This window comes from Balaenoptera acutorostrata, chromosome 16 (assembly GCF_949987535.1).
Source record: "Balaenoptera acutorostrata chromosome 16, mBalAcu1.1, whole genome shotgun sequence".
Taxonomy (NCBI): Eukaryota; Metazoa; Chordata; class Mammalia; order Artiodactyla; family Balaenopteridae; genus Balaenoptera; species Balaenoptera acutorostrata.
Window position 1 is genome coordinate 26262627 of NC_080079.1, and position 21264 is coordinate 26283890.

General features: G+C 36.5%; 1 protein-coding gene across 1 annotated transcript in view; it reads left to right on the forward strand.

Annotated features, from left to right (window-relative positions):
• Positions 1 to 20218, forward strand: part of PCGF6 (polycomb group ring finger 6) — a 33437-nt gene extending 13219 nt beyond the window's left edge. The window contains exons 8-10 of the mRNA XM_028167743.2: positions 4265 to 4363; positions 15182 to 15268; positions 18978 to 20218. Coding sequence (XP_028023544.2) covers positions 4265 to 4363; positions 15182 to 15268; positions 18978 to 19034 — 243 coding nt within the window. The 3' untranslated portion in view covers positions 19035 to 20218. The remainder of the gene's footprint in view (positions 1 to 4264; positions 4364 to 15181; positions 15269 to 18977) is intronic.
• The last annotated feature ends 1046 nt before the right edge of the window (positions 20219 to 21264 follow it).

The window sequence follows — 21264 nt, forward strand, 5'->3', positions numbered from 1 at the left end:
AGGTGAAGGCTATCTGGATCTTCATTTACTAGTCTTGTAACTTCTTTGTAAGTTTGTGATTTTTCAAAAGGTTGAAGGTGGCGAATAAAAAGAAAATAAGTTTCTTACCAAATATCTAGTCAGTGTACAAGTTTTTATCTCAGTCGTAGTGGGTGTTTTGTTTTGTTTTTTTAACGTCGTAAATCAGGATCCAAATAATGTTCACACATTGTGATTGGTTGATAGGTTTTTAAGTCTGTAAGTTTTCTGTTTCTTTTTTCTTGCAATTCATTGTTGACAAAGCTGGGTCATTTGTACTATAGTTTCCTACAGATTGGGTTTTGATGTTGCATCTCTGTGCTATGATTTAACATGTTCTTCTGTCCTCTGTCTTTCCCATAAACTAGTAGTTAAGTCTGAGTGTTAATCAGACAGGTTTAATTTGAGGGGACCAAGAATACTTCATAGGTGGTGGTGTTTTTGTCCATCTGGAGGCACATTAATGTCTGGGTGTTTGTGTCTTTGTATTATTAGCAACAATTGGTACTCGATGTCTAAGCCTAACTTAATAGGGTTTGGAAAATGATGCTGTCATTCCTCCTTTTATTAAAATACTTCAATAATGAGAAACTTCTATTTGATTAGCCAGTGGTACCATTCATATAGGAAAGAAAGAGTAAATGCTGATTCTTTCCCTTGACTTACAAGGTTCAAAATAATGAGTTGGTTCATTAGCATGCTCCAGTCATAATCAATTAGGTATTTTTGTTTTTGTTTTTACTTTAATATGAACTCATGCATTTAAATATATTTGTGGTTTAAACCCATTTTAATTATTATCTTTATTGATGTTCAAATTGTCTTATCATAGATAATCATGGTCTGTAATAGCTTTCTTGCTATCTGATATGACAAGATGTTCCATGCTCAACTCGTACATCTCTTGCCCCAGACACAGAATCTGTTATTTCTCCAAGGTGTCTTTTGGTGGCATTTCAAATTCACCATCTGGTTGCTAGGGATTTACCTTGCGACTGGGTTGGTAACTATTTTCATTTGACAGAAGTAGGAATTTTTTCAAGGTAAAGTGAGTTGATACCATCTTTTCAAAAGATATTGGGTTGGCCAAAAAGTTCAATTGGAAAAACACGACCAAACTTTTTGGCTGACCCAATATTTTTAGTGGTATGCATTTTCTATAGTCAGAAAATAACGATGTCTCTTAAATCTCCCTATAGATTCTACCTTATTGTTTCAACTTTCTTCTCAAATTGACCTTTTGTGTTATAGATGGTGGGGAAGATTGCTGTGCTTAATTTCAAAGAAGTAAAATTCTTCTGTGGAATTTTTCTTTCCTGTTTATATGCAGATGGTAGGAGGCTATTAGATGCAGCAGGAAAAAAAAAATGAGTTGACCATTTAGGTGAGAACCTGCTTTGTAGCCTTAAGAAAAAAAAAAAGGCAAAAAACAAAAAAAGCAAATTGTTAAAAAAGCTGGATCTGAATTATATCAGAAAAAAATTCTGTTAACTTGTGAGCCTGGGGTATGAAGACTAAGGTTAACCACGTGAGAACCCAACTTTGAAAGCCAAGACCAATGTTTTTCTTTCAGATACTGGCAGATCTCATAATTCTGTTCTGGGTGGTCTAAAAAGTACAGTATTGATAACTTTAGCTAAGTTGGATTAATCTTCATAAACACTTGGGGGTGAAGTGCTCACCAAGAACTAGAAATGATGAATATTGAATTGTCCTCTGTTGGTATACCTGAAGCCTACTATTGAGATGGTAAGCCCCAGAAATTGACCTTCAGAAATGCACTGGTTGCCAGGCAGGCATCTAGCTAGATTACCCAGAATAGCAGCTTCTCAAGGCACGTGATGGGATTCTTATGGTAATCAGGCAGTGCCACCTGCAATGCGGTACCTTCATCAAGACTTCACTTGGAGCACTGCTGTATCTACTCCTTAGTGAGAAAGACTGCCTTAGATTTTCAAGATGATTCTTAAACCTGCGTTAAAAGAACACAAACCTTTGCCATTTTTGTCTAGATTATATCAGTATCCATGATGACAACTAGGTCCTCTAATTAGATTCCTTTACATAAAGAACAGAATAAATCAATACACTAGTAATAACTAAGTACTTGCTATGTGCCAGGAATTATTAATAGTTATTTACATATATTAACACACTTTCCTTATGATAATTCTATGAGGTAGGTGCTATTAGTATCTCTATTTTAACAATACAAATGGGGAAATGGAGACACAGAAGCGTTTAGCAACTTGTCCAAAGACTTGCAGCTAGAAAATGGCAGAACCAGGGTTTAAACCCAGGCAGTCTGTCTCTGGAATATCTGCACTTAACATGCTATCTGCTGCACTGTGGTAATAAGGGATAGATCTATTGTTAGGAAAGTTCTTAAGAAACCAAATTACAGATAAGAGAGCTGAGTGCTGTTACATGGAAGAAATGTGTGCCTAACCTGCCTGGGTCCTCTTGGTAGCAATTCTGGGCTCCCTCTCTGCTAGTGCTAGAAAAACATTGTTCACGTTTTCCTAAAAGGTACCCTTTTAGTTCTTATTACCCCAGCTTTTCATTTTTATTAATAGTAGTATCCTTAAAATTGCCTCAGAGAGAGAGTGGCTAGGTAAGCATTAGTTTCTACTTTGAAACCCTATGGTCTCTCTACCTATCACCTTAGACCGTTGGATCAGATTCCAGCCATATACGTCTAGATGTTAATCTTTTTATTTTCTACTTTAAAAGAAAATTTCAAACTCATACAAAGGTAGACAGAATAGTAAAATGAATGCCCATGTACACATCACTTAACTTCAATAATTATAAAATCATGGCCAGTCTCAATTCATCTATACCTTTAACACTTATATAATCTTGAAGCAAATCCCAAACTATGTATCATTTTATCAGTAAATAATTGTTTCTAAAAGATAAGGACATTTTATAAAAACATAATAATGATAATATAATTTTTATTTATTTATTTATGGCTGTGTTGGGTCTTCGTTTCTGTGCAAGGGCTTTCTCTAGTTGCGGCAAGCGGGGGCCACTCTTCATCGCGGTGCACGGGCCTCTCTTGTTGCAGAGCACAGGCTCCAGACGCTCAGGCTCAGTAATTGTGGCTCACGGGCTCAGTTGCTCCACGGCATGTGGGATCTTCCCAGACCAGGGCTCGAACCCGCGTCCCCTGCATTGGCAGGCAGATTCTCAACCACTGCGCCACCAGGGAAGCCCTATTTATTTATTTTTAAAACTTGTATCTGAATGTGTAAAGCAGCTTTTCAAATATTTATTTATTTATTTATTATTTATTTTGACTGCGCTGGGTCTTAGTTGCAGCATGTGGGATCTTCGTTGTGGCATGCGGGATCTTTTTTTTTTTTTTAATATTTATTTATTTGGTTGCACCGGGTCTTAGTTGCAGCACGTGGGCTCCTTAGTTGTGGCGTGAGAACTCTTAGTTGCAGCATGCATTTGGGATCTAGTTCCCTGACCAGGGCCTGAACCTGGGTCCCCTGCATTGAGAACATGGAGTCTTATCCACTGTGCCACCAGGGAAGTCCCACATGGGATCTTTAGTTGCATCATGCAAACTCTTAGTAGCGGAATGCATGTGGGATCTAGTTCCCCAACCAGGGATCGAGCCCAGGCCCCCTGCATTGGGAGTGCAGAGTCTTACCCACTGGACCACCAGGGTAGACCCGATACTATCATTTTTAAAATTTACAGTAATTCCTTAAATATCCACATGCTATTTAAATTTCCTAGATTGTCTTATGAAAATTGTTTTAAAGATTTTTAAAAATCAGGATCCGAATAAGATCCATATATTGTAATTGGTTGATATATCTCTTATTTATAGGCCTTGTATCTTCTTTAGTCTAGCGGTTCCTCCTCAGCCTTGGTTGGTTTTTTTTTTTTCCCTGAAGTTTTTTTTGTTGAAGAAACCAGGTTGTTTTAGACATTGAATCTTGGGTATTTGCTGTCAATAAATTTTACTCTAAGTTTTATTCTTGATGAGGTAGTAAAACAAATCAGTAAGCCTTTCTATTAAAAAAAATTGTTGACATACTTTTTAGAGAGGTGAAGCTAAGCAGAAATTCTTTTTTTTCTTGTTTGATAGATAAGTTAACTCAAATTTCATAGTAATTTTTCTTTCATAAATGTATTGAATTATCTTTGCTATAAAATGTGCTTTAAGGTTTATACATTTTATGTATATTTAATCTGAAATTGGTTTGTTTGTTTACTTTTTTAGCCATTGGAAAAGAAGTTTGTCCGAGTTTCAGGAGAAGCAACTATTGGACATGTAGAAAAATTCCTCAGAAGAAAAATGGGTCTTGATCCAGCTTGTCAGGTAGAGTATATGTGTGTAAAAAGACAGGAAGTTGTGAGATTACCTTTAACATATTGAAGAAAGAACCGTCTCTAGGATTTCATGCAGTGGCTTTTGTTTTATGACATTGTAGATATTGTAAATGTTAATTGAATATTGGTACACAGTGATCCCCACCCCCAAATTTAATCACATTTGACTTGCTGCCATTGATCACCATCTGTGGGTGTCAGAGAAAAGCTGAGGGTGTGAGAACGATTAAAGAGCTTCTAGAGCTTCAGCTCCAGCTCTTTTCTTTTTGATAGCAGAGCAAAAGTTTACTTTTCCATCCATTCACTTCTCTTCAGAGGACATCCTTGGATTTATCCGTGTTTAGCTCAAGACACCTAGAAAAGTGAAACAGCTGTCTAATATAGACTCTGTTAGTTTCCTAAGGGTTGAAAAAGATATCTCATTCTAGCTATATAATACTTTCTTGTTGTAAGATGGAAATCTCAAACCTCATGTATTGTTGTATATAAAGTTTAAATAAACTCGTAGTTTAATAATGTGGGCCAGTGAAAATGCACGTTTATATAGCTCTGCTTTTTCATTAGTCAAATTTAAAAGGGATTTTTGTTATTCTCCATCATGTGTAAAATTTTATAGAATAATTTTTATCTAAAATGTCTATTTGCCGTAGATCTGAAATTTTGCTAATGTTTTTAGTATCAATATCTGCCGGTACTAAATATATATTAAATTCAATTAAATGTGATTTCTCTTACTGACTTTGACATAATGCTAGCTGTATCTCATGGCAACTGAAAATTGGAAATGACCTATCTATCACCTTGTAGCCAAAGCATACTTGAGGTTATTTTTAGCCTTTTGGTTAGAAATAGATAGCTGTTTAGGGACTCCTGAACGAAGAATTGTGAGTAATCCCATAATAGTCTATTATTTCTAAAAGCAGAAATCAGAAGACTTGCACCTGATTATATAGAATAAGAAGTGGCACCCAAGAGGGCTTTCTTTAGGATATAGATTACTTCCTCTGTGGCTAGATTTTTTTTTTTTTTTTTTTTTTTACAAGAGATAAATAGACTGACACCAAGCATTGTACATGGATGACCACAACAAAAGCAACAATGATTGCAATTACCAAACATGAAACACACTCATACTGTGTCATAATATTGACATTCAGTCCAGTAATCCTCCACTGTAACAGCTCCTTTACTTTGCAGTGAAAATTGATTTGTATATTCTTTGCCTCTGAGTCCTTGTGGGATTTTTTTTTTTTTTTAATTCAGACAGAAAGTCACAAAAATTATACTCATCCTCATCAGTTCACTCAGTCCCATGTAATTAATTTTTTTTTCATCTTGATCTTTTGTTAGCACTTTTATGAGTTCATCAGTTTTTCATTAGAGTTCTGAAAATGCTTATTCATTCAGTTCAGCAGTACAGTCAGTTACCAGAAACCTGTACTTGTCAGAGTCTTTTCCATGAATTTCTTGAAGATGAAAGCCTTTTATAGGAACATATTTGCAAAAGCATCAGAGTACACCGAGAACTGTCTGTAAATGACAAAAGACTTAAAAATGACCACTGTTAAAGATTTGATGAAAGTTCATAATAATGCAGTTGACAAGAAAATTAGTTATTTCTGAGATATACATTTTAAAGTCATAACTAGGATTATTACTTACAACATTATACCAGAACATATAAGATTTTTAGAAATTTCATGTAATGTCTGAAACATTTATATTAACGTATTTCCATACAAATACAAATATAAGATTTTTAGAAATTTCATATAATGTCTGAAACATTTATATTAACATATTTCCATACATATTTCCATACAAATATAAGATTTTTAGAAATTTCATGTAATGTCTGAAACATTTATATTAACATATTTCCATACAAATAACCCAATGAAAGTTTAGTATTAGTTGTTTTGTTTGTTTGTTTTTTTATACTGCAGGTTCTTATTAGGCATCAATTTTATACACATCAGTGTATACATGTCAATCCCAATCGCCCAATTCAGCACACCACCATCCCCACCCCACCGCAGTTTTCCCCCCTTGGTGTCCATATGTCCATTCTCTACATCTGTGTCTCAACTTCTGCCCTGCAAACCGGCTCATCTGTACCATTTTTCTAGGTTCCACATACATGCATTAATATACGATATTTGTTTTTCTCTTTCTGACTTACTTCACTTTGTATGACAGTCTCTAGATCCATCCACTTCTCAACAAATGACTCAATTTCGTTCCTTTTTATGGCTGAGTAATATTCCATTGTATATATGTACCACATCTTCTTTATCCATTCGTCTGTTGATGGGCATTTAGGTTGCTTCCATGTCCTGGCTATTGTAAATAGTGCTGCAATGAACATTCGGGTGCATGTGTCTTTTTGAATTACGGTTTTCTCTGGGTATATGCCCAGTAGTGGGATTGCTGGGTCATATGGTAATTCTATTTTTAGTTTTTTAAGGAACCTCCATATTGTTCTCCATAGTGGCTGTATCAATTTACATTCCCACCAACAGTGCAAGAGGGTTCCCTTTTCTCCACACCCTCTCTAGCATTTGTTGTTTGTAGATTTTCTGATGATGCCCATTCTAACAGGAGTGAGGTGATACCTCATTGTAGTTTTGATTTGCATTTCTCTAATAATTAGTGATGTTGAGCAGCTTTTCATGTGCTTCGTGGCCGTCTGTATGTCTTCTTTGGAGAAATGTCTATTTAGGTCTTCTGCCCATTTTTGGATTGGGGTGTTTGTTTCTTTAATATTGAGCTGAATGAGCTGTTTATATATTTTGGAGATTAATCCTTTGTCCGTTGATTCGTTTGCAAATATTTTCTCCCATTCTGAGGGTTGTCTTTTCGTCTTGTTTATGGTTTCCTTTGCTGTGCAAAAGCTTTGAAGTTTCATTAGGTCCCATTTGTTTATTTTTGTTTTTATTTCCATTACTCTAGGAGGTGGATCAAAAAAGATCTTGCTGTGATTTATGTCAAAGAGTGTTCTTCCTATGTTTTCCTCTAAGAGTTTTATAGTGTCCAGTCTTATATTTAGGTCTCTAATCCATTTTGAGTTTATTTTTGTGTATGGTGTTAGGGAGTATTCTAATTTCATTCTTTTACATGTAGCTATCCAGTTTTCCCAGCACCACTTATTGAAGAGACTGTCTTTTCTCCATTGTATATCTTTGCCTCCTTTGTCATAGATTAGTTGACCAGAGGTGTGTGGGTTTATCTCTGGGCTTTCTATCCTGTTCCACTGATCTATATTTCTGTTTTTGTGCCAGTACCATATTGTCTTGATTACTGTAGCTTTGTAGTATAGTCTGAAGTCAGGGAGTCTGATTCCTCCCGCTCCATTTTTTTGCCTCAAGACTGCTTTGGCTATTCGGGGTCTTTTGTGTCTCCATACAAATTTTAAGATGATTTGTTCTAGCTCCGTAAAAAATGCCATTGGTAATTTGATAGGGATTGCATTGAATCGGTAGATTGCTTTGGGTAGTATACTCATTTTCACAATGTTGATTCTTCCAATCCAAGAACATGGTATATCTCTCCATCTGTTGGTATCATCTTTAATTTCTTTCATCAGTGTCTTATAGTTTTCTGCATACAGGTCTTTTGTCTCCCTAGGTAGGTTTATTCCTAGGTATTTTATTCTTTTTGTTGCAATGGGAAATGGGAGTGTTTCCATAATTTCTCTTTCAGATTTTTCATCATTAGTGTATAGGAATGCAAGAGATTTCTGTGCATTAATTTTGTATCCTGCAACTTTACCATATTCATTAATTAGCTCTAGCAGTTTTCTGGTGGCAGTTTTAGGATTCTCTATGTATAGTATCATGTCATCCGCAAACAGTGACAGTTTTACTTCTTCTTTTCCAATTTGTATTCCTTTTATTTCTTTTTCTTCTCTGATTGCCGTGGCTAGGACTTCCAAAACTATGTTGAATAATAGTGGTGAGAGTGGACATCCTTGTCTCGTTCCTGATCTTAGAGGAAATGCTTTCAGTTTTTCACCACTGAGAAGGATGTTTGCTGTGGGTTTGTTTTATATGGCCTTTATTATGTTGAGGTAGGTTCCCTCTATGCCCACTTTCTGGAGAGTTTTTATCAGAAATGGGTGTTGAATTTTGTCAAAAGCTTTTTCTGCATCTATTGAGATGATCATATGGTTTTTATTCTTCAATTTGTTAATATGGTGTATCACATTGATTGATTTGCGTATATTGAAGAATCCTTGCATCCCTGGGATAAATCCCACTTGATCGTGGTGTATGATCCTTTTAATGTGTTGTTGGATTCTGTTTGCTAGTATTTTGTTGAGGATTTTTGCATCTATATTCATCAGTGATATTGGTCTGTAATTTTCTTTTTTTGTAGTGTCTTTGTCTGGTTTTGGTATCAGGGTGATGGTGGCCTCATAGAATGAGTTTGGGAGTGTTCCTTCCTCTGCAATTTGTTGGAAGAGTTTGAGAAGGATAGGTGTTAGCTCTTCTCTAAATGTTTGATAGAATTCACCTGTGAAGCCATCTGGTCCTGGACTTTTGTTTGTTGGAAGATTTTTAATCACAGTTTCAATTTCATTACTTGTGATTGGTCTGTTCATATTTTCTGTTTCTTCCTGGTTCAGTCTTGGAAGGTTATGCCTTTCTAAAAATTTGTCCATTTCTTCCAGGTTGTCCATTTTATTGGCATAAAGTTGCTTGTAATAGTCTCTTAGGATGCTTTGTATTTCTGTGGTGTCTGTTGTAACTTCTCCTTTTTCATTTCTGATTTTATTGATTTGAGTCCTCTCCCTCTTTTTCTTGATGAGTCTGGCTAATGGCTTATCAATTTTGTTTATCTTCTCAAAGAACCAACTTTTAGTTTTATTGATCTTTGCTATTGTTTTCTTTGTTTCTATTTCATTTATTTCTGCTCTGATCTTTATGATTTCTTTCCTTCTGCTAACTTTGGGTTTTGTTTGTTCTTCTTTCTCTAGTTTCTTTAGGTGTAAGGTTAGATTGTTTACTTGAGATTTTTCTTGTTTCTTTAGGTAGGCTTGTATAGCTATAAACTTCCCTCTTAGAACTGCTTTCGCTGCACCCCATAGGTTTTGGGTCATCGTGTTTTCATTGTCATTTGTCTCTAGGTATTTTTTTATTTCCTCTTTGATTTCTTCAGTGACCTCTTGGTTATTTAGTAACGCATTGTTAAGCCTCCATGTGTTTGTGTTTTTTACGTTTTTTTCCCTGTAATTCATTTCTAATCTCATAGCGTTGTGGTCAGAAAAGATGCTTGATATGATTTCAATTTTCTTAAATTTACTGAGGCTTGATTTGTGACCCAAGATGTGATCTGTCCTGGAGAATGTTCCGTGCGCACTTGAGAAGAATGTGTAATCTGCTGTTTTTGGATGGAATGTCCTATATATATCAATTAAATCTATCTGGTCTGTTGTGTCATTTAAAGCTTCTGTTTCCTTATTTAGTTTCATTTTGGATGATCTGTCCATTGGTGTAAGTGAGGTGTTAAAGTCCCCCACTATGATTGTGTTACTGTCAATTTCCTCTTTTAGAGCTGTTAGCAGTTGCCTTATGTATTGAGGTGCTCCTATGTTGGGTGCATATATATTTATAATTGTTATATCTTCTTCTTGGATTGATCCCTTGATCATTATGTAGTGTCCTTCCTTGTCTCTTGTAACATTCTTTATTTTAAAGTCTATTTTATCTGATATGAGTATAGCTACTCCAGCTTTCTTTTGATTTCCATTTGCATGGAATATCTTTTTCCATCCCCTCACTTTCAGTCTGTATGTGTCCCTAGGTCTAAAGTGGGTCTCTTGTAGACAGCATATATATGGGTCTTGTTTTTGTATCCATTCAGCCAGTCTATGTCTTTTGGTTGGGGCATTTAATCCATTCACGTTTAAGGTAATTATCGATATGTATGTTCCTATGACCATTTTCTTAATTATTTTGGGTTTGTTTTTGTAGGTCCTTTTCTTCTCTTGTGTTTCCCACTTAGAGAAGTTCCTTTAGCATTTGTTGTAGAGCTGGTTTGGTGGTGCTGAATTCTCTTAGCTTTTGCTTGTCTGTAAAGCTTTTGATTTCTCCGTCAAATCTAAATGAGATCCTTGCCGGGTAGAGTAATCTTGGTTGTAGGTTCTTCCCTTTCATCACTTTAAGTATATCATGCCACTCCCTTCTGGCTTGCAGAGTTTCTGCTGAGAAATCAGCTGTTAACCTTATGGGAGTTCCCTTGTATGTTATTTGTCGTTTTTCCCTTGCTGCTTTCAATAATTTTTCTTTGTCTTTAATTTTTGCCACTTTGATTACTATGTGTCTCGGCATGTTTCTCCTTGGGTTTATTCTGTATGGGACTCTCTGCGCTTCCTGGACTTGGGTGGCTATTTCCTTTCCCATGTTAGGGAAGTTTTCGACTATAATCTCTTCAAATATTTTCTCTGGTCCTTTCTCTCTCTCTTCACCTTCTGGGACCCCTATAATGCGAATGTTGTTGCGTTTAATGTTGTCCCAGAGGTCTCTTAGGCTGTCTTCATTTCTTTTCATTCTTTTTTCTTTAGTCTGTTCCGCAGCAGTGAATTCCACCATTCTGTCTTACAGGTCACTTATCCGTTCTTCTGCCTCAGTTATTCTGCTATTGATTCCTTCTAGTGTAGTTTTCATTTCAGTTATTGTATTGGTCATCTCTGTTTGTTTGTTCTTTAATTCTTCTAGGTCTTTGTTAATCGTTTCTTGCATCTTCTCAATCTTTGCCTCCATTCTTATTCCGAGGTCCTGGATCATCTTCACTATCATTATTCTGAATTCTTTTTCTGGAAGGTTGCCTATCTCCACTTCATTTAGTTGTTTTTCTGGGGTTTTTTCTTGTTCCTTCATCTGGTACATAGCCCTCTGCCTTTTCATCTTGTCTGTCTTTCTGTAACTGTGGTTTTTGGTCCACAGGCTGCAGGATTGTAGTTCATGGTTGGTTTAGTGGTGTTTTGAATTTATCGCTGTCTTATTGTATCTTGTTTTTTAATAACTCTTGTGTTCCTTTGTACATTATTTGATCTTCCGACCTTATTTTGCTTTTTTGAAATGATTACATTGATCACTAAATATTCTCTCTAAAAGATGCGGTAGTAGATTTTGTTGTTAATCCTACCATAATTAATTCCATCTTAAAAGATAGGTTCCTTTTTTTTTTTAATAAATTTATTTATTTGGCTGAGTTGGGTCTTCGTTGCTGTGCGGGCTTTCTCTAGTTGAGGCGAGCAGGGGCTGCTCTTTGTTGCTGTGCGCTGGCTTTCTCATTGCGGTGGCTTCTCTTGTTGCGGAGCACAGGCTCTAGGTGTGTGGGCCTCAGTAGTTGAGGCTCACGGGCTCTAGGGCGCAGGCTCAGTAGTTGTGGTGCACGAGCTTGGTTGCTCCGCGGCTTGTGGGATCTTCCCGGAGTAAGGCTTGAACCCGTGTCCCCTGCATTGGCAGGCGGATTCTTAACCGCTGCGCCACCAGGGGAGCCCAGGTTCCTTTTTATTATTATTTATTTAGTATATGACCTTAACCCTATCATTGAATTGTTTCCAAATCATTTTTCAGAGACTCTAACATGTCATATGGTGTATCCCTACCATTCATTTACTATCTATTGGCACTAAATTGAGCATCTATGTGCTTGGCCTCCAGTACAAAGATGAGACAGAAAATGCCACCAGGTGACTCCGAGTTGTGTGGGAAAGATATAAAAGTAAACAACTGAATGACAATAGGATATGATGAGTGCCACAAGAGCACAGAGTGAATGATTTAACTCTGGAGGGGTCAAAGAAAGGATTTGAAGAATGGATTTTTTTTTTTTTTTTTTTTTGCCAGACAGACAAAGAAAAAAAGAACTTTCTATCAAAGAAAAGTATGTATGAACAAAGAGGAATGAGTGTGGCACTGGCTCAATCAGTGAAAAATCCTATCTTGAAAGCTTTAGTATGATCTTGCTTTTAAAAAGATAAGGGTTTTTCTTCCCTTAAGACTATCTTCACATTACGATTTCTGCTCTGAGATTCAGAAATATCGTAGTTATTCTTCCTAACTAAGACTTAATACTCCAAAGGGTCGAAAGATTATGCAGAAAAGAGTTAACAAAGCAGACCTGAGGCTGCTGCCTTTAGAAGGGCTGGCTTCCAAGGTTGACCCTTGCCTAGCATATAGGAAGTTGGCTTGTAAAAAGTTCCCTGTACTAATATGAAAAGTTACCTAACTATTAAGGGTGTTTCCCTGTACCTAGACTGTACAAACAATGGATCTATGATGAATACCTGCTTTGCTTCTGGGAGTCTGGAATTTGGTAGTTGCTAGGCAGAGAATGCCAACATGACCATCCCTCAATAAAAACCCTAAACTCTGAGCCTCAAATGGGCTTCCCTGGGCAGAAACACTGCACAAATTGGCTGTATTTCCACTGCTAGAGAAAAGAGTGTGTGGGTGTTATCTCCTCTTGGACTGGGAGGGAAGAGCATAGGAAGCCTGTGCATGGATTTCTCCAGACTCTACCTACATCTTTTTGCCTTACTGATGATCTGATTGTGTATCCTTGCTGTGTTGCTGTAATTACTCATAGCTGTGATCATGCTGAGTCCTGTGAGTCCTTCTAGCAAATTATCAAATATGTGGGTCATATTTGTGGCACCCTCAGAGATGTGATTCTGTTTGAATGAACTAATTTATGAAGTATTTACAGTCAAGTAACTTAAAAATCATCATGTAAAATGAGAAGCAGTTTAAATGTTTATCAGGAGGATGGATATATAGTTTATGATATATTCATAAAATGGAACACTATGCAGCTATTAAACACAGAGAGCTAACTATGCATTCCAAAAGATTCCATAGTATATTAAGTTTTTGTTGTTTGTGTGTATGTGTGTGTCTGTGTGTGTTTCAAGAATATGTAGAACAAAATATGTGACATGATCCCATTTCTAGAAAAACAAAACCAAAATCCCCACATGCACACATTGCATCTAGGACCATATGCATCAAACTGTTAGTAAATGGCTAACCTCTGGGGGTTAAGATTAAGTTGCAAAGAAAATTGTAGTAACCAACTCATAAATGTATACCATGTGGTGAAGCCCACTAAGAGTGGTGGTCTCTGGATTGCTGGATACTTAATAAAAATATAATGTTAGTTTCCAAGTTCTTTAATTTTTCATGGACCTAAGTTCTGTGCACAAGATCTGCTATTATTGCTTTCAAGTCCTTTTGCAAACAAGTATTGCTTTGCCGACTTTAAAACTGGTAAGCATAAAACAAAAGTTGTTACTAATCGGAGTTTATTCATTGTGAGATACCACAGGGCTTGACTAACTGACCTATGGGCCAAATCTAACCTGCCATCTTTTTTATGAATTATGTTTTACTGGAACAGCCATACTATGGCTGCTTTCATGCTACAGTGACAGAATTGAGCACATGTGACAGTGATCCTGATTCCCACAAGCCTAAAATGTTTATTATCTAGCTCTTTGTAGAAAGTTTGCAAACCCCTGACATGCACTTATCTTTGGAGAAAGATAGACCTGGGAACAGACCTGGGTTCCGATCTGAACTTTGCTACTTACTAGCTTTGTGACCTTAGGAAAGTTTAATGTCTTTACTTCTTAGCGTCCTATCTGTAAAATGGGAATTATAATACCTAGCTCACAGGAATGTGAAAATGAGATTAGATAACATATGTCAAATATATAGTGTAACAAATGCTGTGCATAGAGGCTGCTCAGTTAAATGCAACTGCTTTTACCATTCTTACCCAACCATGCTGAAGGTTTTAGGGAGACTAACATGTTGGCAGTGCATAGGATTTTTAGAGTAAATGGAATTTGAAGGTTGGAAATCTGGTTAGGAGACGGTTTCAGTGGTTTAAGCCTAAGAGCAGCAGTTGAAAGAATGATATGAATTGAAAAGGTATGGTGAAGAAGGAAGCAACAGGACTTGGTAACTGCATGTGAGAAGAAAGGAAAAGGAGAAATAGGAGTTAGAGCTGATATTTTGGTTTGGAGCAAGGAGAAATTTCATGCCATAAGCTAAATAGGGACATTAGGAGAGGGAGCCTGTTAAGTGATATGTATTAATAAGATGTTGAGGACCTGTTCCCATTTTAAGGCAATGGGAAAGGAGTACTCAGTGAAAGAGAATATAAGGATTTGCATTTCTGTTTCTAGCAAGTGAGTATACTGGAATCATATTACAATATAGTATATAACTGTACAGCCGTATCGTTCTTTCTAGAGCATTCTGTATAAAAGTAGATTTATCTTAGAGCTTTGACGTTACTAAAAGGGCTGAAAAGACCTTGTTAAGATTGTTCCATCTGTAAAACAGTTCCCTTATTGTGTACTTTATGTCAGTAGTAGACTTTCCACTGTTGGAAAATGAGATATTCCTCGTTAAGAAAATTATTCAAATAACTAAAGATTGCCTTTTTAAGCATTATAAGCCCTTTTAATCATTGTGTCATGAAACTTTTTTAAATAATAGACTTTTCTGTGCCTTCTTGTGCTGAACATATCAAATATGATTTAACTTGTTCTCAGAGATTCAAGGAAATCATTTTGAATGTCTGTTGTAGTGTTCTTTGTCCTGCTATGTCCTCTAATGTTCCTTCCATTTTACTTTATTTGTAAAAAGTTTCTAAAATCTTTCTTGAGAGTGTTTAATCAGTCTAAAATAGCAAAGTCTAGTCTAAAAATAATTATGTTGATCTTCCTCATTTTGTCATATGGTTTTTTGAAGCAGGAAAGCAAACTTACACTCTTATTTGCCTGTAGGTAGATATCATCTGTGGTGATCACTTGTTAGAGCGGTATCAAACTCTAAGGGAAATTCGACGTGCAATAGGTGATGCAGCAATGCAGGTAGGTCTTCGACTTTACCATATTTATGCCTAATGCACAAGTTATTTAATGAAAGAAAAATGTTCCATGTTATCAATAAAGTTTTAATAAATATTCTATAATTTTCTTAAAATTATCTGGACTGTAAATAATAAAGCTAATGTTTATTGAATGCTTACTGTGTGTCAGGCATTCTTCTAAATGATTTGTATTGATTAGCTGTCTTATTCCTTATAGTTTTATGAGGTAGGTATTCTTTTATTCCCAATTTTAAAGATAAGGAAACCAAGGTACAGAGAGGACATGTAACTTACCCACAGTGAGTGAGTGAGTGAGCCAGGGCTCAAACCCCAGGCAGTTTGATTCTAGAGGCCTTTTTTTTTTTCTCTGTCCAGTATTGCAGTAGAGCTTTGAAGACTACTGGGCAAATGTATCTGCAAGGACATTTCTTTAAGAAAAATTTGTAGATACTCATTAGGCTGTAGAGATTCACATACCATTCCTTGCTCAATTGGTAAGAAGCCATGGTAACTGTTACGATGTTTTAATTAGCCTATAATGTGAGTGGGAATATAATATGAAATCTGGTCTGGATACATGAAAAGCAAGATAAGACTTACAATTTTAATGAAGAGAAAGATCCAGTTTCTCCTGGAACTTTACCCTCTAATTCTAAAATCCGTTGGTGGATCACATAGATGAGGAAACTGGTGTAGAGAGATTAAGTAACTTGCCCAAGGTCACTTGGCTAGTTAGTGGTAGAATCAAGGTTCACCTCTTAAAAAAGTTGAACTTAAAGCTTAGAATCTTAACAAAAGGGTAGCTGAATACTTATTTGGGTGATTATTTGATTATTCTTACATGCTTTTAGAAATATAGCACCATACCAATTGTCTACATTTTGGCAACAAATAATTCAAAAGATTCTTCATAAAATACAAAAGCAAAATTGTTTCTTGGCTAAGTAAAGCATACTTAAAGATATAAACAAAACATTTCTTAAAATTTTTATAAGGTCAAACTTCAGAAATCTTAGAAAATGATTGTCTTTTTTTTTTTTTAATTAATTAATTAATTAATTTTTGGCTGCGTTGGGTCTTTGTTGCTGCACACAGGCTTTCTCTAGTTGGGGCGAGCGGGGGCTACTCTTCGTTACTGTGCGCGGGCTTCTCTTGTTGCGGAGCATGGGCTCTAGGCGCTCAGGCTTCAGTAGTTGTGGCACGTGGGCTCAGTAGTTGTGGCTTATGGGCTCTAGAGCACAGGCTCAGTAGTTGTGGTGCACGGGCTCAGTTGCTCCGCAGCATGTGGGATCTTCCCAGACCAGGGCTCAAACCTGCGTCCCCGGGCTTCCCTGGTGGTGCAGTGGTTGAGAATCTGCCTGCCAGTGCAGGGGACACGGGTTCGAGCCCTGGTTTGTGAAGATCCCACATGCCGCGGAGCAACTAGGCCCGTGAGCCACAATTACTGAGCCTGCGCGTCTGGAGCCTGTGCTCCGCAACAAGAGAGGTCACGATAGTGAGAGGCCCGCGCACCGCGATGAAGAGTGGCCCCCACTTGCCGCAACTGGAGAAAGCCCTCGCACAGAAACGAAGACCCAACACAGCCATAAATAAATAAATAAATAAATAATTTAAAAAAAAAACAAAAAACCCCACGTCCCCTGCATTGGCAGGCGGATTCTTAACCACTGCGCCACCAGGGAAGTCCCGATTGTCTTTTTAGAAGTTAAGCTTGATTAGAAATGTAAGAATCTAGGAGTAAAATCACAAAGTCAGTGGAGTGGGTAGAAAATATGACCTCAATTCAAAAAATATTTACGGAGCACTATTCTAGACATGGGGAGATTCGGAGACGAGCAAGTCCCAGAACTTAAATAACCTGAAATATTTTTAATTAAAGTCCTTATTGATAACAATGTGTCATGTAATCTCAGGACCTCTTAGCTAAATGAATAACATATCTCTGCAGTGGGAAAGCTAGGAGGTAGCAAGTGAGGGAGAGAATGGTAGGAGCGGAGATCTGAGCAGTTGGAATAAAACCATGCAGGACTTTATAGGCCGTAGTATGAACTTTGGATTTTAATTGAGTGAAGTGGGAAACTACTGATTGGAGAGATTTGAGCCACAGACAGAAGAGACATAATCTGACTTACCTTTTAGAAGATTCACTCTGGTTGGATAGTTTAAGAAGACCATGAATGGAGACATCTAAAGATAAAATATAAATAATATTTATATATTCCTATATATTTATATGGAATATAAACATAATAGACATAGATTTAAATTTGAATTATAAGGAATTATCTCATTTCATAAAATGCGATTTTATACATGTATTGAAGTTTTGAGATTTTGAAACAGCTTGGTAATTGTGAAACATAACTATATGCAAAAAAATTGACATTAGGTAAAATGTAATTTGTATTCATGTAAAAATGTTAATAGGATCCTTCTGTGTGTGTTAGAATACAAATTCATTTACTTTGATTAGACTAGTTAGTCTAGAACAGGTCTGATGGTCCGTGGGCCAAACATGGTATGGGACTATACTTTATTTGGCTTATTCTATGTTTTAAATATTTTTGAGTTTAAATTCCTTTAGCTAAGCGTCTGCTCTCTGGTTTACCACTGGTCTCAACATACCCTATTTGACTACATACCTAACTCACATATTCATTTATGTTACTTTTCTGGCCTTTGTGGGCATTTGAATTGGTGAACCCCTTTCTAGAATTCTGGTGAGTTTTCACTGAAGTTGCCAGTAACAGAAGCCAGATTGCAATGAGTTGAATAGTGAATGAGAAATGAGGAAGTGGAGCCATGAAAAAGCTTAATAAAGAAGAAAGAGAGAGCGATAGCTATCAAAGGGTTGGAAATGCAAGGCGTGCATGCCACCACTCCCTCTATATGTTGCTCAAAGTAGGTCCATTGCCCATGGCATACTTCCCCAGTGAGCCTTCCTTTTAAGCTAGTTTTCCAGTTCATAGTAGATTAGAAATAACACCTTAAAAAGCACACTTTTAAGCAGCCTTGGTGAGAGCACAAGAAATTAGACCTGATATCAAGAGAGGAGACACAAAATGACTCAGAAACAAAGTATCTGGAGTCATATACTGTCAGGTTAAGTTTCCCATGACCCCAGAGGACATCACTGTGTTACAGCACAGTGTATTTACTGTTCATAAGGATGACTCTGGATATCAAAGAAAGGGTAAATTGTATTGAACAGACTTCAAGGAGGAAGTAAAATGTATGATACATTACATGGGTAAGAGTTCCAAAATTTTCTCACTTGTTTTAGTTGTAAGCTGCATTTATGTGGGAAATAAATGTTTTATTTTCTTAGCAGATCCATGATACTTTATGATAATTGAGTCTTTTTTAGAGAAGTCCAGTGCTTGGGTGATATATTAAGTAATCTGTGCAGAATGAAATGTGTATCTTTTAGTTCTTTTTGGAGAACTGTTTTGCCATAAACAACCTTTACTAACTGTGGATACCTGGTAGTTTCAGAATTTTCTTCTGAGAGTCATTAGAAAGGCACATTAACAGGGAGTGTTTGGTAATGAGGTGAGTGAACAAGCAAGTTTATATATCTTGGACCCTTTATTCTCTTTAAATCAAAGAATTTCACATTAGTGTTGGGTTATGAAAAATAAACTATCTTTGACTTGATCATTTACGTAACTGATTTTTAAATAACTGCAGAACACTTTTTTTCTTTTCAGGATGGTCTGCTGGTCCTTCATTATGGACTTGTGGTTTCTCCTTTGAAAATTACTTGAAGATTCTAAGGGTATTATGAGGAGGGAAACAAAATAAGGAGACTTCTGCAGGATTGCATCTCACCAAAGATTTCCACGAAATGTGTAATTGCTATCACTTTGTGCTGTTCGAGACATAACTTACCTATTTTCAGCGCCAAGAATCATAGGATTTATAATTACAACTTGGTATTATAGAATGCATCTGTTTTACTAGAGACTATATATAAAAAGCATCCACAGCTCAGGGGGAAATTTTTAAAGCAGTGAATTTTTATGATTTCAAATACTTAGACATTGATTTTGTTTCCTAATCTTTGAGGTAAATCAGTTACTGTTCCTGGTTTCGTCTTCGTTGAGCCGTACCCCTTTCAAGTTGGTGGTTAGGGTTCTGCTCTCTGAAATGGCATCAGTTGGGCAGTCATCCTTTCAGAAAGGAAGTGTGCTTTTGAACTGAAGATTTAAAGCCAGTCTTTGTTAAATTACAGAATGTACCTCTTATACAAAGACCAAAACTATGGGCCACTTTTGTATGTTGCCATCTTATTTCGAACTTGTAACTGTTTTTTTTTTTTCAACCAGCAACACTACTAAAGAGATATTATTCACTTCTAAAAGGGATGGATTATAATTTTTCTGTGTGAAGAGACTGTCTCCTGTAGGGTTTACGGCCCGTACCATAAGCCTTCAGTGTAATAAAGACTCCTTTAACATACCTTACAACAAGGGGCGCCTCTTTGCAACAGTATTTTTATTTTTTGAATGTTAGTTTGATTAACATTCATTTTGAGTACGTAATGTGATTGTCAATACCTTGTAATGGCACTGCTTTTGAAAGTAATTTAAAAATTTGAGTGAATTTGAGAAGTTTACAGAAACTTGTTCATTGTTTCCTCAGTAAGTCAGTTTAATGTTCATTTTCTCATTACTTTGTCACTGGGATAAAGAATACGGGTGTTTGAGAGCTCACTCACTTGCATGCAAAGATTTCAGTTTTAAAGACTGTTTTGCCTAAAATTATCATTGTGATGCTTTCTAAAAGAAATATTTTGTAGACCGTATTTCACTGCAAAATTTCCAAGTCTGCATAAAAACAATTACAATTGGAGAAAGATTGGCAATGTTTTATAAAGAATTTGTGAATTGTGTATAAATCTCTTCTAACATTTAATACAATTTTTTTAATAAAAATTTATTTTAACCTATTTTGAAATGTTTGTGTTTATTGTGGAATTTTAAAAAATAACCAAAACTCTTTAAGAGATGACATAGCCAAATCAAAGTTAAACTGTGCTATCAAATAGATATTTTATAAACATCTTTACCTTCACTGGTTATGCTAGATGCCTTTATTTGACAATGGACAGAATAGCAACTATGGAGCTCATTGCCTCTTAAATGTTTCTTGCACAAATTGCTTACTATTTTTATTCTTGTCCCATGTTAACATCTGTGTTGGGGATCCCCAACACCACTCTCAGGTTTAATGGTGCACAAGAAGGACTCATGGGACCCAGAAAGCTATTATACTCTTGGTTATAGTTTATTACTGTGAAAGAATACAGATTAAAATCAGCAATGGGAAAAGATGTATAGGGTAGAGTCCAGGAGAAACCAGGCACCAGCTGCCATTTGTCCTCTCCCGGTGGAGATGCAGGGAGAGTGTTTAATTCTCCCAACAATGATGTGTGACATGTGTGAAATGTTGCCAACCAGGGAAGCTCACCTGAGCCCTAGAGTCCAGAGTTTTTATTGGAGTCAGTCACATAGGCATGCAGCATTGATAACCCAGCACCCTCCCAGTAGTCAAACTGATATGGCATGTCCCAGAGCCCCAGGTGTACAAAAATAGGCATTCACCATAAATCACATTGTCAGCATAAACCATCTGGTGCAGCCCACGGTCTCAGGCATACAAAGACAGGGTATTCTGAGGGCTCAGAAGTTAGGATTTATAGTAACATGGGGAAACATTTGTTTTAAGTAGAATACTAAATGTAATTATTTGATAAACATTTCTGCAATAAAGTCAAAAGAATATCACTTGTATGGACAACACTAAAGGGAGGTGGTCTACCTTCAAGGAACTTGCAGCCTGTGGGTTATACACATCTCTCAGAATTTTAAAGGGCAGATACTGGTAAATACTGTAAGAGTCACAAAGCTCCACACTTTCTTTTTTTCCTCCCTCCTGGACTTGACCTCCAAGAATCCCAAAGAATGAATTTATATCTGGTTATTTTTATTTGAC